General features: G+C 39.6%; 1 protein-coding gene and 1 long non-coding RNA gene across 41 annotated transcripts in view; one reads left to right on the top strand and one right to left on the bottom strand.

The window, feature by feature from the left end:
• Positions 1 to 239: 239 nt before the first annotated feature.
• LOC129639250 (uncharacterized) lies at positions 240 to 1,965 on the bottom strand. Its single transcript, XR_008708301.1, has 2 exons — positions 1,838 to 1,965; positions 240 to 469 (listed from the first exon to the last, which is right to left on the bottom strand). It is a non-coding gene; the product is annotated as an uncharacterized LOC129639250 (long non-coding RNA).
• Positions 1,966 to 2,465: 500 nt separating this feature from the next.
• The window catches only part of LOC129639166 (uncharacterized), a 290,740-nt gene continuing 266,890 nt past the window's right edge, over positions 2,466 to 26,315 (top strand). For 11 of the 40 annotated variants that reach the window (XR_008708270.1, XR_008708281.1, XR_008708267.1 and 8 more), the window contains exons 1-4: positions 2,846 to 2,985; positions 3,084 to 3,189; positions 13,929 to 14,083; positions 17,277 to 17,338. Coding sequence is in view for 10 of the 40 variants with exons in the window: in XM_055564168.1 (XP_055420143.1) it covers positions 2,811 to 2,985; positions 3,084 to 3,189; positions 3,925 to 4,007; positions 13,929 to 14,053 (489 nt within the window). In the remaining 30 variants the exon portion in view is untranslated. The other 29 variants (XR_008708251.1, XR_008708250.1, XR_008708249.1 and 26 more) reach the window with 16 other exon arrangements.

The raw sequence follows: 26,315 nt of genomic DNA, 5'->3' as shown, positions 1-26,315 counted from the left end.
TACAATTTAGGCCAGATTAACCAGTGTTTCTAGACTCGACTTCCTGGATGAGGAAGTGAAGCCCGAAACGCTGCCAAAGTTTGCTGAAATAGTTAACCTGTAGGAGCTGAAGGTCATCAGTACATTGCTGGGCATGCCTAGGGATGGCAGGAACCCTTTATTTTTGTTAACACTTGGGCCAGAGACATCTTCAGAGGGCACAGTCTAGTTGTTTGTGTTTTCTCATTCTTCACATATAACTGAAAAGCAAATGTTTTAAAGTTTATATGTGGGTTTTATAACAACACACACAGCATTTCCAAGAAGGAGGGTGGGACATGTGGGGGAAAGTAATCTATGGCACAGAATCTACAAAGATAGGAGATTTTACTTCTTTAAGATTGGAACATAGTATCTTTAAACAAAAAGTGGGAGTGGATTCAGAAGCATCCTCTGATGGTTTCTTTTTTCTTAGGTTGGTTTTCCTTGCCTGAGGAAAAAAAAAAGTTCCAGAGGTTTGGATCTGTATTTTATTTATAGACGATATCTACACTTTTACTCTGAAATGTTTGGAGTTTGGAAGGAGGAGGAATTGCAATAAAAAAATGTACAAAAGTGAAAGCTATAAAGAAAACTCATGACAAAGGCACAAGTATTTGCATTTCATGTTTGTAAATGATACCCTTTATGGTGTTTCCCCACATGAATCTGAAATCAAAATCTTCTAATAGGTCTGTCCTTAATTGCATCCTCCAAAAATTTTGTAAGGAATTTTTTGTTTTCCCTAAAAGAGAGATGGAAGTACCTATTTGGATCAATTGTAATGGTAGGGAAAAATTAGTTAATTCTCTCTATATTGGGTGAAATTGAAGGTTGCTGTAAGGACAAACGCAGGCGAGTGGCATGCCAGGACTGCTTGCAGGGAAACTCATATGCTTGGGTTCAGTGTTTGGCCTCAGGCCAAAGGCTGCAACTAACAGGAAAGTGTCAGCATCTCAATATAATTGCATGTCCCAGAGCCTATTATTGCACTAATAAAAATGCTTTTCAATAAATCTGAGAAAGGAAGAGAAAAAAAAGCATGAAGAATTGCCTGAAATATTTTATTATATTCAATAAAATTCTCATTAATGGAAAGAGTAGCTTTCTGCTAAATAAATGCGCTTTAATTTTATTTTCTGATTAATTTGATTTTGGGGAAAAATACAAGTTATATGTTTTTTTCCAGTGTACTTTCTTGGCTAAAAGGCCAGTAGGCATCACTGTAGGTGAATATTTTTTCAAGGAGAGGGAAGAGGCAGGAGGACTAGGGCATAGGAAACAAAGAGTTTAGCTAGTAATTATGTCACTGATGTACTGAGTGACCTTGGGCAAATGATTCAACCTCTCCATACCCATATGTAAAATGTTAATGTTTCATGCTTACAAAAATCTTTGAAATAAAAAAAATGTCAAAGGTATTTGCCATGTGTACTATTATTTATAAATGGGTGAAATAGAAAGCATGTGTGCCCACTAACAATGATCTTAATCACACACAGCAGCTTCTCTGAGATACTTTTCTGTGTTGGCAAATTTCATACCAATAATGAATATTCCAAATACCTTTATGAAAAAAGCCTCCCAAGTTTCCTTATAGGAATGAGTCCTAATAATGCTAGTATATGGATGTAATTTATAAAGATTTTTCTTTTGTGTTTCCTATATGACAAAGAAATACAAATAAGCAGAATAGTGATAAGTAAATTTTGTTGCTCACTTACTGTGGGCAATGTTCACAATCATAAAGGGAAAGAAAAGGAAAGGAAATTCTTTTATATTAAGCTTCAATCACGAACCAGATGTTTACATACGTTACCTTTTGGTGTTTAGGAAAATGTCTGGCACATAGTTGTGCTCAAGAAATATTTGTTGGGTGAACAAATGCATCTTGTTTTCATAATTCTTAAAATAACCTTACAAAACAAAACATCTCCAATTTACAGAAGAGTAAGGTTAAAAATCTATATATGAAGAACACACAATTGGCAGATGCCAGAGACAGAGTTTTAGCACTGGTTTGTCTAACTCCAAAATGAATGTTCTCCATAACAGGACTTTGGCAGCGTTTTCATCTCTTGAGGTCACTATTCCAAAGTCCATCAATTATTTTGATGACTTTATTGAATGAGAAAGAAGTTGACAGGATGAGACTGTTAACTGAACCAGACTTGTTTTCCGAATGCGCAGCAAGCCAAACGCTGAGACACAGAGGTTTGCAGCAGAGAAGGTTTCTTCACAAGGCAGCCAAGTGAGGAGCTGAGAGACCTCAGATCCACCTTCCTGCAGGCTCAGGACATTTAGGCGATAAACCTGAGGTGTGGGGAACTTGGAGAAAAGGTAATTGGAGATAGGAAAAAGGTGAGACAGTCATCCTGCACAGGTGCAACTTGCCTCAGGTGCCTGGCTCCAGCATATTCTGAGCATGGCTTTTTTCAGTCCTCTGAGGTCAAAAGGTCGAGGAGCAGACACTTGCTCATGCCCTGTAGTTGGAAGGTCCATGGTCCTCACCAGTCTTAACTGGTGGGAGCTGGAACTGGATGCTGCTGCCTCTGAGCCTCTGAAAAATAGCTCAGGGAAACATAACGTTACTGCTGCTAGGAGGACGGGTAGCTTTCTGTGAAAACAATTCAAGTGAGCTTGGCCAGAGAAGGCTGGTTATAGGTGTTGTGGTCTTGTTGATTACCGTCAGTTTCAAGACCACCTGGGCACTTTGGGCTCAGAGAATCTGGGTAACACCTTACGTGAAGAGTTCGTTCTAAGTGAAGGAGGGAGACAAAGGGAGATGTTGGATGCCTGTGTCTGGTGGAGAAGCTCATCTGCTGGCCCGGCCTGTGAGTGGCAGATGCAAGTCCTGCAAGCAAGGAAGGCTGGAAGCTGAGAAGATAGAAGAAAAGAGGATCTGGTTTGGGTGGATACTGGAAGGAAACAGGCCCAGGCCTGAGCCTTTCTGTCCTGCCTGTTTTGGTAAATTCCCTGGGGGGAAGAACGAGGTTTGCCCTTTGTTAGTAGATTGGGCTTTTGCCTTGTGCTGCTTAACCACTTACGGCCTTGCTTCTTTTCAGCCCACCGCCGTTGCCCTGCCTCGTACAGCTGGAGTGGGAACCTGCAGACATTTTTCTTGGTCAGTTGGTGCGACGTGAAGCTTTGTTGGGAAAAAGGTGCTTTTGGGTGAGTTTGACCATACCCTGACTTTCTGGCCAGTTTAGCCAGCAGCAGTGGTGCTTCCTGGAGGGTCTCTCCAGAACCCCCAGGCACGGCTTCACAGAGTCTTCCTGGCATCTCAGAGCGCCCAGCAGTGCTGGCCTGTGGGAAGCTGCCTGTAGGAAGCAGCGCTCTGGCTGACTCCTCAGCCCTCCAGGGCTCATGGCCTCGCTCTTGTTAATGAGGTTTGACTCTCAGCGTGGGAGAGAGACATCTTCCAAATTTCTTCCTCCTTTAGACACTTTGTCTTAGCTCTCGAAGTTGCCAGCTGCTTCCTGTATCTGATGTATGCATGGTTTTTACCTTTACCTCTTTCTCCTTTGTAGTTAATCCTCTGTTAAAAAGCTAAACATTCTTTGTTACATTTTCTCTCTTCAGATTTTTAGCCTAGTTTCTGTTTCCCTCTAGGACCCTGATCAATTCATTGGCTTGCCCTCAAATGCAGAGCCTGAGGCCTTTGCGAGAGTTGTTTGTTTGGGAATGTTTACTGGGGCTTAGGGAGCCAAAGACAAGGACAGAGGAGTGAAATAGGAAGAAGGGAGAACCGGTATAGTTATGAGTTATCCAGTTGGTCATGCCAGCAGGCAATGGGTTTTCAATCTATAGGTCCTTCTAAGAAACCGATGAAATCTATCTCAGAGCCGATAGGGGGAAGGATGGAGGAGACATTTAACCACTGGCTTTCCTTTCCCATGCTTACAGTGGAAACTTCCCAGGTTGCATCAGTGCCAATGTGGTTGAAGCCTGCCTAGAGCCAGTTGCTGTTGAAGTTGTTGGAATAAGAGGTGAAGGCAATAGAAGGTGTAAATTGGTGCATAAGATGTGTTTGGTGTAATTACTAAAATAAGAAACGGATATTTAAATGTTTTATAAAAATTTAGCTAAAAATTCAGGATGTGAAAATTGTTAATAATTAAAAAATGTGAGCTGCAACTTGGTTCCTCCATTTAAAGTGTCTAGGTCTAATGGGGTGAGGGTGAGTTGGAGATGGGCCCTGTAAACAAACAAACAAAAAACAAGTACTGAGCACGGCAGTATTTAATGAGGTTGAGTAATGGTGTATTCCTATAGAAATTTCTGAGGGGACATTGCATTTTACTGCAGCAAAAGGCTCGTTAGTCCAAGAAATGGACTTAGCTCTGCCAAAGCCCTGGTGCCTCAGCAGTAAAGAGTCTAATGCCAGAGGGGAGGGTTTGATCCCTGGGTCAGGAGGATCCCCTGGAGTAGGAAATGGCAACCCACTCCAGTATGCTTGCCTGGGAAATCCCATGAACAGAGGAGCCTGGAGGGCTATAGTTCATGGGGTTGCAAAGAGTTGGACATGACTTAGTGACAAAAGAAAAACAGCAACAGACTACCAAAGCTGGGAGATTATAGCAAGGAAGAGGAGACGTTGTTAGAAATTCCAAAAATATCAGGAGATAGGTTAAGTAGCAGAGGCTGGAAACGGAGTGTCCCCTTATTTTGTTATTCCTTGGGCTGTGGATGTGACTGGAGACAACTGGGACTGCAGGTGAATTCTGAAATTAAATGGCGCAAGTTAATGGAGAAACAGTGAAACCCTGTTTTCTGTTGACCCTTCCTAATAGACATCTTCTGTGTCCACCCATCCACTTCCTACCTTCCACATCAACTCAATGGGAGAGAGGAGTGAAGTCAATGTCTTCCTTACTCTTCCTTCAGGCCACTTCCTGACCTTCCTTCTTCCATCCCCATCATCTGAGGACTGTGCTATTGTTTTTCCCTACGGCTGGTCTTATTACCATTTTCTAATCTGTGAGCCAAAATTACAAGGCTTGACATTTATTTTGAAAATATTTACACTTTTGACTTAGAAATCTTCAAAAATATTTTTGAATTTTTGTTTAGAGAAATATTTTTATAAGATTTGGCACTTTTGAATTCTAGGAAGCTAGAAGTTTGTGTGAATCATGGCAAAAAGAAATCGTTTTCTGCTAAATGGTTAATTTTTTTTTCAAATAATGTAAAAGTTAAAGGTGGAAACAAATTGGAAATTATGGGAGATGGCAAAAAGAACTAGTATTGTTTGAGAAGTCAATTTTTGTGTGTGTGACTTCCTTTGATCTTTAACATACTACCAGACGGGTATCATCTTTGATTTGTAGCAGAAAAAAATTGAGCATAGAGGGTTGTAATTAACCTACCTTAAGTCATATAGGTCATCCTTTCCTGGACTGTTATGTCCACAATCATTTCTTCCCCCTCTGAAATTCAGTTGCATGCTTTAGATGTAGGGTGCTTTTGGCTCTTCTGATATTCCAGACTTATGCTCTCAGAGTATTTTTAAGCTCAGCCTCATAGGTTAAAGACAAGGGATATTTCTTTACTATCACTAGTGCCTAGTGATGCTAAAAGGATGATGAGCTCTGAGCAATATAGGGAAAAGAGGATATATTTGCTAGATTAATACCTGTTCCGCCTCTTCCGGCTGGTGATGATAGGAAAGTCACTTAAAGTTTGTGGTTTCAGCTTCTTTATCCTGTAAAATGGTCACAATACAACCCATCTGCCAGGCTTTTTAGGATGATTAAACTAGATGCTGTAACTTACAGTTCCCAAAAGTGTGTTCTTTGGAATTCAGTTCAGTTCAATTGCTCAGTCATGTCCGACTCTTTGCGACCCCATGGACTGCAGCATGCCAGGCCTCCCTGTCCTTCACCGACTCCTTGAGTTTACTCAAACTCATGTCCATTGAGTCAGTGATGCCATCCAGTCATCTTATCCTCTGTCGTCCCCTTCTTCTCCTGAGTTCAATCTTTCCCAGCATCAGGGTCTTTTCAAATGAGTCAGCTCTTCACATCAGGTGGCCAAAGTATTGGGGTTTCAGCTTCAACATCAGTTCTTCCAAAGAATATTCAGGATTGATTCCCTTTAGGATGGACTGGTTTGATCTCCTTGCAGTCCAAGGGACTCTCAAGAGTCTTCTCCGATACCACACTTCAAAAGCATCAATTCTTCTGCATTCAGCTTTCTTTATAGTCCAACTCTCACATCCATACATGATTACTGGAAAAACCATAGCCTTGACTAGATGGACCTTTGTTGGCAAAGTAATGTCTCTCCTTTTTAATATGCTGTCTAGGTTGGTCATAACTTTCCTTCCAAGAAGTAAGTGTCTTTTAATTTCATGGCTGCAATCACCATTTGCAGTGATTTTGGAGCCCAGAAAAATAAAGTCAGCCACTGTTTCCAGAAAGAAGGCTATTTACCTTTTTAACCAAGTGTTTCTCATACATGTTTGACCAACTATTTTTTTTTGTTGTTTTTACTTAATGTATGTTGAGTAGGTAGAAGATGCCCTAGGTATAACACTTTGTGTAGTATTATGGAATTCAGATTTTAAGATTTAAACATTAGATTGTAAAGTTTGTACAGCCACTAGGATTAGATGGGAATTTAATCCAAAAATATTATGAAGTGATAAAAGTAAAATAAAGAAGATGCTACCATTTGTGTTTCAAAAAGGAATATATATTTCTATATTGTATGAAATTTTGGGAAGGATGCAATAAACTATGTGGTAATATGTAGTTTCCTCTGTGACTGCATCTGTCATGGAAGGGAGTCATGTATATACACACATGTACATGTTACCTATATGTGTCTGTACATATATTTACCCTGGTGCACTGTTTCAGTTCTTTAAGCAGATATTATTTGGCTAAAAAATATTAAATATAATTAAAAGTACAGACTAAGAAAGCAGCTTAGTTTTTTATTATTTTTAGTAGATTAAAATTTTTAGAAAGCTTTCATAGTACTAAGTCGTTTGTTAATCATTATCTTTGTACATTGGTGTCTTATGATCAGCAGGTCAGTCTCTGTGATGTGAGCTTGCCAGTTTGGTAATGTAAATTAAGTGTGTAAAAGTTTTTTACCTTTTTTTGTATGCTTCCCCCAAATTCTCATCTCTCAGTTTGGAGTATTCCTACAGTGACATCTTTGACACCACAGAAACCAGTACTCGATCCTTGGTCATACTGATCTGCAGAATTATGTTTACCGTTGACTCATTAATCTATAATATAATGCTATCTTTCGAGACTCTCAGAATAATTTGTGAAAATTTTAGTAGTTGTATGAGATTTCATATTTCCTGGCTTAAGTTGACCCTGCATTTAGGCTAATAGACTCATTCAGAAAGGTCACATGTGGCATTTTACAGTTTCAAATCCAAAAGGTACAAACTGTTACAAACTGCATCCTATACATCAGTTTCTCACAAGGCAGAAGAGGTGGATTTGAATATGCAGTGATGGATAATATAAACAGGAAAGAAAGAAAAAGCTTCTGTTCCTATTCACAACATAAGGAAGATAATTTGCAGTGTATTTCCAGTCCATGAGGTACGTAAAGCACATTTGGCAACACTTAGCAGTAAGTCAATGGCACCCCACTCCAGTACTCTTGCCTGGAGAGTCCCATGGACGGAGGAGCCTGGTAGGCTGCAGTCCATGGGGTCGCAAAGACTCGGACACGGCAGAGTGACTTCCTTTTCACTTTTCACTTTCATGCATTGGAGAAGGAAATGGCAACCCACTCCAGTGTTCTTGCCTGGAGAATCCCAGGGCCGGGGAAGCCTGGTGGGCTGCCGTCTATGGGGTCACACAGAGTCGGACATTACTGAAGCGACTTAGCAGCAGCAGCAGCAGTAAGTGGCAAATCATTGTTATGTCTCTTCGTACCTACAAACTCTCATCCATCCGGTGTTGGGGCATTAGAACAGTTCTGTGGCTATATCTGCTCACTAGTCGTGCCAGTCTGTTGATTTTTGAATTTTGCCTGAAATCGACTGATTTGGTTTTTAAAAGTTATTCCTTAGGGATAAACGGAAGCTACTGATTTCATTCCTAGTAGGGGAAAGAAAATAGAAATGGCCTCTTGTTTTACCCTTGTCCATTCACCCTTCCCCTCCCCACCTCCCTGATTCATTCTTCATTACTGATTTCCCATTGGGTCCTACCCTCCAGTCTTAGCTAGAAAATTCACCATTTCTTAGTGGAGTGGAATTTCCTGTTTGATATCTATCTAAAAATAAAGTTAGAGAAAAAGAGGAAGTTTAGAAGGGTCAAAAACAATGCTCTAGGGGATATTTCTTGTTCTTTAGTAGTGACAGATTATCATTTAAACCAATAAAGGAGAAAACAGAGTAACAATTTCTTTCCATACCTTTTAGTCTTGTTTCTTTCCCAGTGCCCACAGTTTGAGAACTGATAGGCAAAGAAGAATGTTTTTATTGGGTTGACCAAAAAAACCATTAGGGTTTTTTCTATAAGATGTAACAGAAAAACTCAAATGAACATTTTGGCCAACCCAACACCAATCCTGAACCATTACTACTTAAGAACAGTGTGCTAAAAGCCTAAGTGAGTATTTCAGTGATCAGGGAGATGAAATTTGTAGTATTGGCAGCAATCTGACCTTTCCCTACAGTTGTGAGCATTTTTGAATGATTATACATCTCTACCAACATCAGAATGAGTCTGGATTGATACTTAAACATTTTAGAAAATTGTAAATCAGAGATATGATAACTTTATTAATTTGTTTACCATGTGTTAGGCACTAATTTGAAGTACTTTACATTTACTCATTTAACCATCTTGTTAAGCCAGGTACTATGAATAATTACTCCATACTTAGGAAAATGAGGTTCAGTTCAGTTTAGTCACTTAGTCATGTCCGACTCTTTGTGACCCCATGAACTGCAGCACGCCAGGCCTTCCTGTCCATCACCAATTCCTGGAGTCCACCCAAACCCATGTCTATTGAGTCAGTGATGCCATCCAACCATCTCATCCTCTGTCGTCCCCTTCTCCTGCCCTCAATCTTTCCCAGCATCAGGGTCTTTTCAAATAAGTCAGCTCTTCATATCAGGTGGCCAAAGTGTTGGAGTTTCAGCTTCAACATCAGTCCTTCCAATGAACACCCAGGACTGATCTCCTTTAGGAAAAAGAGGTATAAAAGGTTAAATAGCTTGTCTACAGTCTCACAGCTAGTGAGTGATAAGGATTGGGTCCCAAGCAAACTAGTTCTAGAACTAGTGTTTTTAACTATTAACAATGAAACACAATATCTTGATGAATATAGAGAATTTACCCTCAAAGGTCCATCTGGTCAAAGCTATGGTTTTTCCAGTAGTCCTATATGGATGTGAGAGTTGAACTATAAAGAAAGCTATAGTTGGACTATAAAGAGAGCTGAAGAATTGATGATTTTGAACTGTGGTGTTGGAGAAGACTCTTGAGAGTCCCTTGGACTGCAAGGAGATCAAACCAGTCAATACTAAAGGGAAATAAGTCCAGAATATTCATTGGAAGGACTGATGCTAAAACTGAAACTCCAATACTTTGGCCACCTGATGTGAAGAACTGAGTCATTGGAAAAGACCCTGATGCTGGGAAAGATTGAAGGCAGGAGGAGAAGGGGATGACAGAGGATAAGATGGTTGGATGGTACCACTGACTCGATGGACATGAGTTTGAGCAAGCTCTGGGAATTGGTGATGGACAGGGAGGCCTGGCATGCTTCAGTCCATGGGGTCGCAAAGAGTCGGACATGACTGAGTGATTGAATGGAACTAATAGGTGTAAAAATATGATATTATGTAATATTTGCATACTTCTTTTGGTAGTTTTATGTATTGTATCACAGTCTTGGGGAAGGTAAAATTTAGGAGAGTGGTAGTGAGAACTAACAGTAATTGAATATCTGCTAAGGGCCAGGCCATTTACATGCATGAACAAGTGAAGAGAACATTTGGATACTTTGTTTAGCTTAGGGATCAGATAACTTTTAATTTAAAGGGCTAAATAGTAAATGTTTTAGGTTTTGTGGGTCATATATGTCTGTTTCCTACCTATCCTCCCTTGCTCCCTCCTCTTTCTCTACCCCTTTCTCCTCTCCCCACCTTATCCATCCCTCTTCCCTCCTCATCCGTCCCTCTCCCCCTTCATCTGTCCCTCTCCCCCCTCTACCCTCCTCCCCTACCTCTCTTCTCCCCTCCTCTCTCTTCCCCCCACCCTTCTCACTTCCTCTTTCTTCTTTTCTTCCTATGTCTTTTTAAAATGTAAAAATTGTTCTTAGTTTGGAGCAGTACAAACCGGATTTGGGTTTTAGGTCATGGGTTTTCATCCAGCCTAAAAAGTCAGTTAAACTTGCTGGCTTACATGTTGAAAAGGTAGGATACATTTCAGAAGGCAGTTCCTCAGAGTTCTGGTTTCATTCTGCTGAAACTCACTAGACCCTCTTTGTATTGGATTTGTTTTCAACATTGCAAGATGGCTGTGCAGAACAACTAGGGTGAGAAGGCAATGGCACCCCACTCCAGTACTCTTGCCTGGAAAATCCCATGGATGGAGGAGCCTGGTAGGCTGCAGTCCATGGGGTCGCTAAGAGTCGGACATGACTGAGCAACTTCACTTTCACTTTTCACTTGCATGCATTGGAGAAGGAAATGGCAACCCACTCCAGTGTTCTTGCCTGGAGAAACCTAGGGATGGGGGAGCCTGGTGGGCTGCCGTCTATGGGGTCGCACAGAGTCGGACACGACTGAAGTGACTTAGCAGCAGCAGTTCATATTTGAGGGATGGTATGATGTGAAGGAGAGGGCATCTGCTGATCAGCACAAAGCACCAATACTGAGCACTTCTCTGATTGGACAATCTTTGCATTGTCCACACCCTAAACTGATTCCTGAAACTGACTCCTAAAACTAAGAATTTATGGCACTAAGTGGCTTAGGCATGAATTGGAAGAATTCTCAAGGATTGTGCAGCCAGAGAAATGGGGTTATCTATGACTCCAACTCATGAGTCAGGAATGGGTCCTGAGATTTTACATTTTTTACAATTTGCCAGGTGATGTTAACAGTTTCTGGTCAATAGACCAGAAACTTGTTACACTTTGAGTAACAAGATTTTTCTAAACCTAAACAGACTATTAAATGAGTGGCTGATAGAATAAATTTGGGGGAGATAATCACAATGTCTAAAATTTTATAGAATTATATTTTGTGTAACTGTTGAAAATAATGCATGAACAATGTGTGGACTAGAATCAGGATATGAGTAATAGCTATTGCCAAGATTTTCCAGCATGAGATGTTTTTTATAATAGAGAAAAATTTGAAGCTCCCAGACCAGTTCTGGAGGGAGACATGGAAAGGTAGAAATAGATGTGGGAGAGGGAGTGAGGAAGAGAGAAAAAAATGGGAACCACCTTATGTGGTCACACTTTTACTTATAAATGCTTGTGAAAACTGAAGTAAGTGTACTGATTTTCCTGTGGACTGAGGCATCAGTAAAATTTGGGGAAGCCAGAGCCTAAAAGACAGAGAGCATCGATGTATATAATTGCCTCGGGGATTATTTGAAGTCTTAGAGGTGCCACTTCAGAGGACTGGGGATTCTTACAATCCAGGAAAAGCCACCCAGTTTTAACATTCCAGTTCCATGAGGTATTTTATTAATCACTGTAGCACTTGGGAGGGTGGGATATTGATTTTGAAACGGGGATGATTTGAAAATATGAGATGTTAAAAGAACCTACCTAAGGTATCATAGCAGATTAGGAATTTGAGTCCCAAGTGGACTAACTAGAAAACCCAAAGCTCACTTGATTACACTAGTCCTTTTCCTCCCAAATTGAAAAAACCCCTCAAGAACCTTTTATAAAATGAAATAGGAAGTGGGTCCTGCTATGGCTTAAGAATGTCTATGTACAAGAATTGAAGGGTGACAACCTGTTTGCAGATATACTGAGGCTGGTTGTGTCTTTTTTACTTAGGTTATACATTTGCTTGAGATGGTTTTGGGGGAGTCAGATAAATCCCCTCTGACCGGCTTTTTCATGACATACTGTGTGGGATCTCAGTGCGTAACAGAGACAAGACTAAGCTTCTCTCTTGCTGTCTCTGAAACATCTCTAAGGAATCTTAGAGTGAAAACCACTATAATACATACTTTGTTACTCATAATTTACAAGTGAAAAAACCTGAAATCCAGAGATTTTAAAATGAACTGTTCAGGGTAACACAGCAAGTTAGCAGCAGAGTGACTCCAAAGATAATTAAATCCCAGTGCTTAGCAGAGATTATTTGTGTTCAAAGTACAAATAAAAATTAATACAATTGCCTCAAGTGTAGAAGTATGTTGAGATTTGTGGAAAGTAAACTATTTTAGATTTAGAATTTGCATCAGATGAGGCATCAAGGGATGAACTTTTAGATTTATTTTTGTTTTCTACTGTTTTCTTGAAATTCTGAGGGTTTAGTTAATATTTTATTAAAACAATATTACTTTAAAATATTTTATTCTGTACAAGCAACCACATTCTTAGTTATAAGTCCTACCACATACAGGGGCTATTTTTATTTTTTGGCCAGCAGAATGTGCATCTGAATTTAGATTAAAATCAATGACAGTTTAAAGGAAATTCACTTTACATAAGAATGTTTTTTAAAGCATTGCTTAAATGACACTTGATTATATGTATTTTGATTTTATAACTGTCAATTATACTACTATTAATTGCCAATAGGGCCTTGTTCTAAAAGTATCTTTCAAAAAATATTGAACAAATTCATCTGAATTCAGTATTGACTCTGCCTTCTATTAGGCTTTTAGCCAAAATGTGACTCAATAGGGTGAATACAGTAGCTGGAGCAATATAATAGCTTCACCCTTGGAAATCCTTTGGAGTAAAATGGTAACCGCGAGGGCAAAGGGGCAAGTCTTGACAACAGTGCCTTTCATTGGTGCAGACGGTCAGCTAAAGGCCAACACACAATGTTACAGGCTAGATGTACAATTCTAATGGCTCAACTATTTGGCATAAAGCATAATGTACAGAAAAACTCGTGATCCCCCCCAAAAAATTCATGTTCCCCCAAATCTTATTTCCCTAGATAGAAAAAAGGGACAAAAGACAGATTACAAGAAGAGGGAGACAGACAGACAGACAAAACATAGAGAAAAGAGAAGGGAGGGGAGGAGGTCAGAGGCTACTATAGTTGGTTTGGGCTTCTGTAAGAAAGAAACAAAGTGAAGTCACACAGTTGTGTCCGACTCTTTGCGACTCCATAGATTGTAGGCCGCCGGGCTCCTCTGTCCTTGGGATTCTCTAGGCAAGAATTACTGGAGTGGTTTGGCATTTCCTTCTCCAGGGGAATCTTCCCAACCCAGGGATTGAACCTGGGTCTCCCTCACTGCAGGCAGACTCTACCCTCTGAGCCACCATTCAAAATTATCTATCTTTGTGATGGTTTAATTTGTATCCTTGAGTTCTATTGTTCCTCACTTCTTCTCCACTCATCACCAGGATGAGCAGAGTACTCTTTCTACTGGCATTAAGTGAAAAATCAGGTAAGCTCTCCTCTGATACTTCCTTTGGAAAACATTCTTTTTCTCATTATTGAATTAGACATTTCTTATTTTTCACCAGGCTTCCCTGGTGGCTCAGACAGTAAAGAGTCTGCTTGCAATTCAGGAGATCTGGGTTGGACCCCTGGGTCAGGAAGATCCCCTGGAGAAATAAATGGCAACCCGCTCCAGTATTCTTGCCTGGAGAATTCCATGGACAAAGGAGCTTGGTGGACTACAGTCCATGGGGTCGCAAAGAGCTGGACGTGACTAACACATATTTCATAATTAGGAAAGTGTTACTCATTCTTTCTTTTTTTTCAGGTATATTAGCAGCTATAATAAATGAGAAGACTGCCTTGCCAGTAATAGAGTATTTGCTGATAGAGCACCAGCCCTTTTTGTGTGACAGTTTCAGGTCCCAGCTCTTCATTTGTATAACTACCTAGTGAGGAAGATAAAAGTAGTAAATCATCCAGGTATGTGATTCATAGGGAATTTAAGGATTATTTGTGTTTTTTGATCTCTTGATGCACAGTTTCAAGTCTTATTTTCTGTAGAATTAAATATGATGCGTATGATATGAATCAAATATCAACTCACACAAAGTGAAATAAGGAGCCATCAGTTTAAAAAGTCTTTCCCCCTAGATCCAAGGCTGGATATCTTCACATTCCCTCAGTTCCTAGTACACATGGCCTTTCTTCTCATTTTGTTCTGTGCTGAAGGGATTCAGAATATGCCACCTCAGAAGGTGCCTCTTTGGTGGAAGGATCATTTTGAACTGAAGGCAGTTAAGAGAAGATACAGGAGAAATTATCTGTCCTCCCCATTTCTGCCTAAAAGCAGGGCATAAATTTCCTGTGTGAAGGTATGCCCACTTCTCTCTCCAGTAACAAGAGCAGGAAAACAACCCTTCTCACTGGAGGCAGAGCGTGGGCACCGAGATGAATCTGTACAAACAAGTCTTTCTGATGTAATTCCCATCTTCTATTAGTTTTCTCTTGTACATTTATCAAATCAGCTTACCACCAGTTTACCACCTCTACAAGCACAAATCCTTTTTCCTTTGTTTTATCATTTCTCCACAATTTATTGCCCTTTGTTAAGATGGTATATAAACCTCAAATTCTAATCACTCCTTTTGAATTCACTTGTATGCTCATTATATGTGTAAATAAACATTTTTTCTCCTGTTAGTCTGTATTTTGTTAGTTTGCTGTGCCTGACCAAACCTAAGAGGGTATAAAAAAAGTTTTTTTTCCCCTCTGTTACAATGCCTTTCTGGAAAACTCAGGTTTCTATTACACAAGAAAGTTTGTTGTTTATTTGTACTGAATAACTTTGTGATTAGCCTGTGCAATGTAAAACTTAAGTTATGATAAATTGGTCACTAATCATATAGTTTTTAATTAAAAACTAAAACGAAAGCTTAGTGATGTATTTGGTTATTTGGAAGACTATATATAGGGATTTTTTTATGCTATGTTAAGGTTTTTTTCATGCCACCCACCCCTCAAACCCCAACTAGTAACTTGCTACCTTGATTTTTCTTTTCAATAAGATAAATAAGAACATTTACTGAAAAGACAATGAGTCAGTGAAAAGAATGATGGGTGGATTAGTAGTTTGGAGATCTGAGTTCTGTTTGCCTGTTTCTTTTTTTTTTTTAAATTTTATTTTATTTTTAAACTTTACATAATTGTATTAGTTTTGCCAAATATCAAAATGAATCCACCACAGGTATACATGTGTTCCCCATCCTGAACCCTCCTCCCTCCTCCCTCCCCATACCATCCCTCTGGGTCGTCCCAGTGCACCAGCCCCAAGCAGCCTCTTTCTAATGGATCCAGGGGACTAGACAGTGTGTGGATCTGGAGATCAGGGACAGGGTTTATATCCAAGAACTAGGGTGGAGGGGATATGGCTGAAGTTCCATGGAGAAGCAGTCTACAACCAGGGCATGTCTTTAAGACAATGAGATAGGTAGAGGACAGGGGAGTGGATTAAGAAGTCAGAAGTTCTGGAATTACAGAAGGGTGGAGTGGATGAGTGGGAGGCAGGTTTGGAGAATGATGGGGAGAGAAAGTAGGACTGGGGCCTGGTCTTATGTTCTGTGTGATTTTTGGCCACATTTCCTCTTTCATAAACATTATTTCAATTCAGTTTTCATCTCTGTCAAGACCAGATCACCACACCTCTTGACAGTTTCATTCAGTGATCCAAGTTGGATTCTTCTTTGTAAATTCAAGTTGAGTCATTAAGATACACTAGAAAGATACAGGGAACTCTGAGCAGGAAGAAATCAGGCAAATGGATCACAATAAACTGGAAAAGTCTGAAAGAGATGGGAATACCAGACCACCTGACCTGCCTCTTGAGAAATTTGTATGCAAGTCAGGAAGCAACAGTTAGAACTGGACATGGAACAACAGACTGGTTCCAAATAGGAAAAGGAGTATGTCAAGGCTGTATATTGTCACCCTGCTTATTTAACTTATATGCAGAGTACATCATGAGAAACGCTGGGCTGGAAGAAACACAAGCTGGAATCAAGATTGCCGGGAGAAATATCAATCACCTCAGATATGCAGATGACACCACCCTTATGGCAGAAAGTGAAGAGGAACTAAAAAGCCTCTTGATGAAAGTGGAAGTGGAGAGTGAAAAAGTTGGCTTAAAGCTCAACATTCAGAAAATGAAGATCATGGCATCCGGTCCCATCACTTCATGAGAAATAGATGGAGAAACAGTGGAAACAGTGTCAGACTTTATTTTTTGGGGCTCCAAAATCAGTGCAGATGGTGAATGCATCCATGAAATTGAAAGACGCTTACTCCTTGGAAGGAAAGTTATGACCAACCTAGATAGCATATTCAAAAGCAGAGACATTACCTTGCCAACAAAGGTCCGGCTAGTCAAGGCTATGGTTTTTCCTGTGGTCATGTATGGATGTGAGAGTTGGACTGTGAAGAAGGCTGAGCGCCAAAGAATTGATGCTTTTGAACTGTGGTGCTGGAGAAGACTCTTGAGAGTCCCTTGGACTGCAAGGAGATCCAACCAGTCCATTCTGAAGGAGATCAGCCCTGGGATTTCTTTGGAAGGAATGATGCTAAAGCTGAAACTCCAGTACTTTGGCCACCTCATGTGAAGAGTTGACTCATTGGAAAAGACTCTGATGCTGGGAGGGATTGGGGGCAGGAGGAGAAGGGGACAACAGAGGATGAGATGGCTGGATGGCATCACCGACTCCATGAACGTGAGTCTGAGTGAACTCCAGGAGTTGGTGATGGACAGGGAGGCCTGGCGTGCTGCGATTCATGGGGTTGCAAAGAGTGGGACACGACTGAGCGACTGAACTGAACTGAACTGAAAGGAAGATTCAAGTCATTTTTAATTGCTTAGAGCAGCATTTCCCAAAGTATATCCAGAGGAACACCTGTATACAATAAAAAGTAGTCACTTAGAATATATACAGTTCTTTAATTCAGGACTCCTCAGATATTGAATAATGTTATCTCCAGTATTGAAACAATTTATTTCTTGAGGTCATTTCCATTTTGAAGTTTAACAGAACTAGTAGGGTCATGCTAACCCAGTGTGGGATCAAGAAAGGCTGAGAAGTTAATTTTAAAATGTTTGTTTCTCCTTTCCCCAAAAAATTACTTCCAGGAGAAAGAATCAAGAGGATAATTCCAAATGTTCAGTTGTAAATTACCATGGCTTCTGTTGAGGTAAGTAAGTCAGATCATTATGTGGGGAAGAGGTTATTCCATTCTGATCCGACATCTGTAGAGCTTTAAAGGCTGTTGTAGCCAGAAACCTCTTGGGAATTCTGACTCCTACGGTTTCCAAGGTCCCACCTCCTTCAGTCACTGGAGATACTGGAAATTAGCACCTTTCCTCAGTTTCAGATTTCCTTTTCTATTCTACTTCAGAAAGGGTCTTTGGTTTTCATCCTGATGGATAAATGGGTTTCTAACCCAGTAAAAGGCTGACAGTAAGCAGGAATGAAAAAGAAATCACTTTCTCTCCAAACTCACAGGGCTCATTGACTGACAGATGGTCCTCTGCTTGGGCATTTCCTTTAGAAAGGCCACCAAATAAATTTTGTTCTGTGAAGTAGCACTGTTAACAAGAAACTCTTGAAGGGTTTGGTTTTTCTTCTTTGCCCCTGAGAACAACAGGGCAACACCTACTGACTGAATACAACTGGACAATTTCGAATTTAAAATTGATAAAATAAGTTCCACTTTTTGCCTTATTTGTTGGAGGTCTAAATACTGTTTATTGGTAAAAAGTTAATCTACAAATTATACATATGTGTTTGTTGACATGTCCAAGAAAACATAATCACACACTACCGTTAAAAATCATATTTATTAATAGGGAAAAAAGGAATCTTCCATTATTCCTTATTCCTTCAAAAAGCAAAGAATACTTAAAAAACCCTCTAGCAGCTTTTCTTTTATTACTAGCTGAAAGAAAGCTCAGGGAGAGGTGGATACTTTAAAAATACAAAGAACATGAAAAGACGCTCATCTTTCTGAAACCTCTATTGTTCAGTAATGCGTAATGTTAGACATTAAAGGTTTACGTGTTCATCATCATATTTTATTGAAGTTGGTAATAATTTACTTATTATCTGCATTGGGTTTCTGAAAAATATTTCTCTTTCCATTAAGGATTTCATTTTCAGCATTTGCTTGTCAGTTAAATCCTCACATCATTAATGTAACTTCTCATCATAGGCAAAATTGAATATTCATGCCTAGCTCAAATCACTGTTATTTTGGCCTCTTACTTTTTTTTTTTTTTCCCTCCTGAAAGTGTAGATTGTTAACCCATCACTTTACAGTTAAGATTGTTAAATTTCCCAAGATTGCTTTGATTTGTTAACGTGACTTGAGGTTTACATTTAGTCATTTTTCCATGGGCAGTAATTTCTGCTTTTAACCTTGATCAGATCCAGGCATGTCGTTTAGCCTTTTGCTCTTTGCTAGCTACTTGGTTAACTCTTTGGTTGTGTTCCCGGTCCTGAAGCCATGCTAACTCAATCCTTCACACAGCACCTTGCCTGCTTGTACACATGGTAAATAAAACCTTTTAATGATGATCATCCTCTCAAAAGTGTGCCATTCAAGCAAGGAATTAATTTCCTTGTCTGAAAGACTCTGGAAAGCATTTTTAGAGGGTCAGCCTTCAACTAGGTGATTTCTTAAGCTTCCTCCAATCCAGGATTCTATCTGTCTATTGATTTATCTCACTTTGGGTAAACCAACATTTACAAGGCTCAACTTCAAATATATTTTTTGTGATCAAGGACCACAATTTCCTTAATCTGAGTTATGGCAGGATAGAACTTTTCCTCACCCTCCCACCCCATCTGTTCCTTGCACATGTCCTTCTGCCTTCTGAAGTCAGGTTCAGATTGAGCTAGGATAATAGTAAAAGGTCTTTAGTAATGTACCTCAAGTGAAAGGAGAGAACAAAACTTTTATTGCCTAATAGCTCATAGGAATCATGATATTCTGCCAACTGATATCTCTTGGCATTTTAAAAGATGTCTGATTGTCTTGGGGCTCAGTTCAGTTCAGTTGCTCAGTCGTGTCTGACTCTGCAACCCTGTGAACCACAGCACGCCAGGCCTCCCTGTCCATCACCAACTCCTGGAGTTCCACCCAAACCCATGTCCATTGAGTTGGTGAGGCCATCCAACCATCTCATCCTCTATCGTCCCCTTCTCCTCCTGCCTTTAATCTTTCCCAGCATCAGGGGCTTTTCAAATGAATCAGCTCTTTGCATCAGGTGGCTAAAGTACTGGAGTTTCAGCTTCAACATCAGTCCTTCCAATGAACACCCAGGACTGATCTCCTTTAGGATGGACTGGTTGGATCTCTTTGCAGTCCAAGGGACTCTCAAGAGTCTTCTCCAACACCAAAGTTCAAAAGCATCAATTCTTCTGTGCCCAGCTGTCTTTATAGTCCAACTCTCACATCCATACAAGACTACTGGAAAAACCATAGCCTTGACTAGACGGACCTGTGTTGACAAAGTAATGTCTCTGCTTTTCAATATGCTGTCTAGGTTAGTCATAACTTTCCTTCCAAGGAGTAAGCATCTTTTAATTTCATGGCTACAATCACCATCTGCAGTGATTTTGGAGCCCAGAAAAATAAAGTCAGCCACTGTTTCCACTGTTTTCCCCATCTATTTCCCATGAAGTGATGGGACCAGATGCCATGATCTTCGTTTTCTGAATGTTGAGCTTTAAGCCCAGTTTTTCATTCTACTCTTTCACTTTGATCAAGAGGCTCTTTAGTTCTTCACTTTCTGTCATAAGGGTGGCATCATCTGCATATCTGAAGTTATTGATATTTCTCCCGGCAATCTTGATTCCAGCTTGTGCTTCTTCCAGCCCAGTGTTTCTCATGATGTACTCTGCATATAAGTTAAATAAGCAGGGTGACAATATACAGCCTTGACATACTCCTTTTCCTATTTGGAACCAGTCTTTTGTTCCATGTCCAGTTCTAACTGTTGCTTTCTGACCTGCATACAGCTTTCTCAAAAGGCAGGTCAGGTGGTCTGGTATTCCCACCTCTTTCAGAATTTTCCAGTTTATTGTGATCCACACAGTCAAAGGCTTTGGCATAGTCAATAAAACATAAATAGATATTTTCTGGAACTCTCTTGCTTTTTCCATGATCCAGCGGATGTTGGCAATTTGATTTCTGGTTTCTCTGCCTTTTCTAAAACCAGCATGAACATCTGGAAGTTCATGGTTCACATATTGCTGAAGCCTGGCTTGGAGAATTTAAAGCATCACTTTACTAGCATGTGAGATGAGTGCAATTGTGTGGTAGTTTGAGCATTCCTTGACATTGCCATTCTTTGGGATTGCAATGAAAACTGACCTTTTCCAGTCCTGTGGCCACTGCTGAGTTTTCCAAACTTGCTGGCATATTGAGTGTAGCACTTTCACAACATCATCTTTTAGGATTTGAAATAGCTCCACTGGAATTCCATCACCTCCACTAGCTTTGTTTGTAGTGATGCTTCCTAAGGCCCACTGACTTCACATTCCAGTTTTGGGGCTGCTTGATTCTAAATCATAATCATTGATAGAAGCTTACCTTCAGAAGGGAAAAAACTCAATTTAAGGGACTCAGCTAGAAAAGAATCCACTTGCAATGCAGCAGACCTGGGTTCGATCCCTGGGTTGGGAAGATCCCCTGAAGAAGGGAAAGGCCACCCACTCCAGTATTCTGGCCTGGAGAATTCCATGGACTGTATAGTCCATCGGGTTGCAAAGGGTCAGACATGACTGTGAGAATTTCACTTTCACTTTTCAAGGGACAAATAACCCAAACTTCCTTTAACTGGATGAAACATTGACCACTGGTCCAAAATTGAGTAGAGGAGGATATGAAGGTAGGCTGAGAGGTAGGGGGCTGTTGATGAGAAGTGATGGGTTTGAAGGAACTATAGGACCTGTCATGGAGAAGAGAGGGGAGAGGTTCTGGGGAAATAAGAGGGCTGGGAAGATGCAAGCCTGCTGTACCTGTGGAAGAGGGGTGTGGCTGGAATGAACTAAACATGATGTAGAAGCTGTGTGGATTAGTATGTGACTTGAGCCTGAATACGCGTAGGGATTTTATGTTTGTTCTTTGTTAGTTAACAACGAGATACTATTTTAATAATGGATTGTACAGTTATAGTTTTCTATGTGGGCAAAAAATAGGGGTTGTATTGTTAATATGCAAGTTATTCATTTAGGAGTTATCTATACTAAAACATACATAGTATCAGTGATAAATGCCAGGCTTCAGAATGGAAGCTTCTAGAACGTAAACACCCTATAGGATATGCTGCTTATAAGACTCAGTTAATCGTTTTATGTGACTCCCTGATGACACACATGTTGTTTCAGGGCATACTTAGCCATTTAAGGGTTGCCTTACTATCAGAGAATTATTTGGAGAAGTCACAGGGCAAGAGAGAACCTAATTAATATTAAGCATCAACAATAATTTGGGCTTGTTTTCACAGTTTGCATAGTAGAGGAAAATGCCAGCCCTGGATTATCAGTGTGAATTAATGGTGGTTTCTTCGGCTGCTGGTCAGAATCACTATAAACTGTTTAGCATACAAATTAATATGGATATTATTTTTTTTGTAGTAGCACTTGACTCATTCATTTCACTAATATGCAGATCCAGTAATTCTCAAACCAACCTCACCTTTCTCTCTATATGCTCAGCAAAGTTGATTAATAGTAAAGAGCTGTCATAAAAATCTCATATTACAAAGAACTCATTACTTGTGCAAAAAAAGTGCTAGAGTAAATTTGTTGATCTATTACTAAATAATCTAATAAAAACTCAAAATGCAAGTCTATTTATCAGGTAAAAAGAGCAATCCCCTGCCTGCTTTTTTTTTTTTTTTTTGAGATTTGAAATCATGGCAGTTCGTCCTATCCATATGCATACAAAGTACTTACATTGGTTAATTTGCTTTGGACTTTTAATAAGCTTCTTCATTAATATGATATGAAAACTTTAGAAGAAGATTTAACTAGAAGAATTCTGTTACTAGGAACATTCAGCAAAAAGGAGAAGGAATGCTAAGTGTCTTAATGGCTGGAACAAACATACATTATTAGTTATGTGTCTAACTTTTTTGTCCCCATCCTCCATAATAATCCAATACAATTTCTTACCACATTTACCGTTCATAGAACAGGATGAAAGAGAGCCTGTAAATGGCAAACTGTAATAAATTTTCCATACAAATGATGGGTTAACTATCTGGGGAGAAAAAAAGCAACAGGCCAGAATAACAGTGATTTGAGCTAGGCATGAATATTCAATTCTGCCTGTGATGAGAAGTTACATTAGTGATGTGAGGATTTTACTGACAAGCAAATGCTGAAAATGAAATCCTAATGGAAAGAGAAATTTTTTTCAGAAACCCCATTGCAGATAATAAGTAAATTATCACCAATTTCAATAACACATTATGACATGCCAGCTAATTCATTATATGCTACTTGTGCTTTGGTTGAATAATAGTATTCTCTACTATTGACTATAACTCAGTTCAGTAATTCACAATTTGAGTGCCTACTATGTGTATCCTGTGTATAGATGTCTTAGTTAAGATTGAGAAAAAAATCCAGTTCCATTCTAAGAGCCCTCCATTTTGCTTTAATCAATTGAGGGGAGTGCTAAATAAATGCAGTAATACCGCATTAATTCAGCAAATATTTACAGAGTACCTGCTGAATTTGCTCTTATTGTAACTTGTGTAATAAGATGTTAAATGGGAAAATTTGACTCAAGTACCAAGATACGATAATACAAGCCAGGGAGAGAGATACTGTGATGCCTATTTTCTTCTATGCATAGTAATGATTTTTTGAAGGTGTGGTTACTATACTCAGCAGATTAAAAATTGCCATAGTTAGACTTAAAATTAAGCTTTTAAAATTAATTTTTGCTGGAGTATAGTTGCTTTACAATGTTGTGTTAGCTTCTGCTGTACAGCAAGGCGTATCAGCTTACATTTGTCATAGTCAAAACCTGGAAACAACTAGAATGGCTCTCAAATAGGTGAATGACTAAACAAACTGGTACTTGCATATTGCGGACTACTGCTCAGTAATACAAAGGCATAAACTACGCATGTCACTATTTCAGTGGATCTCAAGGACATGATGGTGAAGTGAAGCTGCTCAGTCGTGTCTGACTGTTTGCGACCGTAGGGACTGTAGCCCCCCAGGCTCCTCCATCCATGGAATTTTCCAGGCAAGAGTACTGGAGTGGGGTGCCATTTCCTTCTCCAGGGGATCTTCCCAACCAAGGGGTCGAACTCGGGTCTTCCACAAAGCAGGCAGACGCTTTACGGTCTGAGCCTCTGGCTGTGGTGTCTAGTGAAAGGACATGATGCCTGTGAAAAAAAGGCCAATCTCAAAAGTTTACATTAAATACATTCTTGGAGTTACAAAATGATGGAAAGAAAAGCAGTGGTTGCCAGGGGTTAAGGGTGGTGGTGGAAGGGCACTGGTGTGACAATTAAGGGGTAACTTAAGGGAGATCTTTGCGGTAATAAAATAGTTTGATGGCGTGATTGCAGTGGCGGTTACACAGATCTACACATGATAAAATGATGCAGGACTATACACACAGACGATATCAATGTCAGTTTCCTGGTTTTGATACCATATTATAGTTATATAAGATGTAACCATTGTGGGGAACTAGGTGACGGGTACCTGGGGCCTCTCTGCAACTTTCTGTGAATATATAATTATTTTAAAATGGAAGTAAAAAAGGTCTTGTGACTTAAGGTGATCATAGTTCTTTACCTGAAAATAAGTAGAAAAGCCATAGGATTTACAAAGTTTTACCAAGAGGGGAAGAATTGCAAGGTTCACTGGGCCAATCAAGAAACAAGATCAAGTTATTTGTATGATTGCATTCCATGATGTCTGCTTGCTCAATATATGCCCAATTACTTATAATACTCTCTTTTTCTTAAAATGCTTTCTTCCCTTGTTTTTTTTTTTTTTTTAAATTTTATTTTATTTTTAAACTTTACATAATTGTATTAGTTTTGCCAAATATCAAAATGAATCCGCCACAGGTATACATGTGTTCCCCATCCTGAACCCTCCTCCCTCCTCCCTCCCCATTCCATCCCTCTGGGTCGTCCCAGTGCACCAGCCCCAAGCATCCAGTATCGTGCATCGAACCTGGACTGGCAACTCGTTTCATACATGATATTTTACATGTTTCAATGCCATTCTCCCAAATCTTCCCACCCTCTCCCTCTGCAACAGAGTCCATAAGACTGTTCTATACATCAGTGTCTCTTTTGCTGTCTCGTACACAGGGTTATTGTTACCATCTTTCTAAATTCCATATATATGCGTTAGTATACTGTATTGGTGTTTTTCTTTCTGGCTTACTTCACTCTGTATAATAGGCTCCAGTTTCATCCACCTCATTAGAACTGATTCAAATGTATTCTTTTTAATGGCTGAATAATACTCCATTGTGTATATGTACCACTGCTTTCTTATCCATTCATCTGCTGATGGACATCTAGGTTGCTTCCATGTCCTGGCTATTATAAACAGTGCTGCGATGAACATTGGGGTACACGTGTCTCTTTCCCTTCTGGTTTCCTCAGTGTGTATGCCCAGCAGTGGGATTGCTGGGTCGTATGGCAGGTCTATTTCCAGTTTTTTAAGGAATCTCCACACTGTTCTCCATAGTGGCTGTACTAGTTTGCATTCCCACCAGCAGTGTAAGAGGGTTCCCTTTTCTCCACACCCTCTCCAGCATTTATTACTTGTAGACTTTTGGATCGCAGCCATTCTGACTGGTGTGAAATGGTACCTCATAGTGGTTTTGATTTGCATTTCTCTGATAATGAGTGATGTTGAGCATCTTTTCATGTGTTTGTGAGCCATCTGTATGTCTTCTTTGGAGAAATGTCTATTTAGTTCTTTGGCCCATTTTTTGATTGGGTCATTTATTTTTCTGGAGTTGAGCTGTAGGAGTTGCTTGTATATTCTCGAGATTAGTTGTTTGTCAGTTGCTTCATTTGCTATTATCTTCTCCCATTCTGAAGGCTGTCTTTTCACCTTGCTAATAGTTTCCTTTGATGTGCAGAAGCTTTTAAGGTTAATTAAGTCCCATTTGTTTATTTTTGCTTTTATTTCCAATATTCTGGGAGGTGGGTCATAGAGGATCCTGCTGTGATGTATGTCAGAGAGTGTTTTGCCTATGTTCTCCTCTAGGAGTTTTAGAGTTTCTGGTCTTACGTTGAGATCTTTAATCCATTTTGAGTTTATTTTTGTGTATGGTGTTAGAAAGTGTTCTAGTTTCATTCTTTGACAAGTGGTTGACCAGATTTCCCAGCACCACTTGTTAAAGAGATTGTCTTTAATCCATTGTATATTCTTGCCTCCTTTGTCAAAGATAAGGTGTTCATATGTGCGTGGATTTATCTCTGGGCTTTCTATTTTGTTCCATTGATCTATATTTCTGTCTTTGTGCCAGTACCATACTGTCTTGATAACTGTGGCTTTGTAGTAGAGCCTGAAGTCAGGTAGGTTGATTCCTCCAGTTCCATTCTTCTTTCTCAAGATCACTATGGCTATTCGAGGTTTTTTGTATTTCCATACAAGTTGTGAAATTATTTGTTCTAGCTCTGTGAAGAATGCTGTTGGTAGCTTGATAGGGATTGCATTGAATCTATAGATTGCTTTGGGTAGTATACTCATTTTCACTATATTGATTCTTCCAATCCATGAACATGGTATATTTCTCCATCTGTTAGTGTCCTCTTTGATTTCTTTCACCAGTGTTTTATAGTTTTCTGTATATAGGTCTTTAGTTTCTTTAGGTAGATATATTCCTAAGTATTTTATTCTTTCCGTTGCAATGGTGAATGGAATTGTTTCCTTAATTTCTCTTTCTGTTTTCTCATTATTAGTGTATAGGAATGCAAGTGATTTCTGTGTGTTGATTTTATATCCTGCAACTTTACTATAGTCATTGATTAGTTCTAGTAATTTTCTGGTGGAGTCTTTAGGGTTTTCTATGTAGAGGATCATGTCATCTGCAAACAGTGAGAGCTTTACTTCTTCTTTTCCAATTTGGATTCCTTTTATTTCTTTTTCTGCTCTGATTGCTGTGG

This window comes from Bubalus kerabau, chromosome 1, assembly GCF_029407905.1.
Source record: "Bubalus kerabau isolate K-KA32 ecotype Philippines breed swamp buffalo chromosome 1, PCC_UOA_SB_1v2, whole genome shotgun sequence".
Taxonomy (NCBI): domain Eukaryota; kingdom Metazoa; phylum Chordata; class Mammalia; order Artiodactyla; family Bovidae; genus Bubalus; species Bubalus kerabau.
Note: the sequence above shows the minus strand (reverse complement) of the source record. Positions and strands in the feature narration are given on the sequence as shown.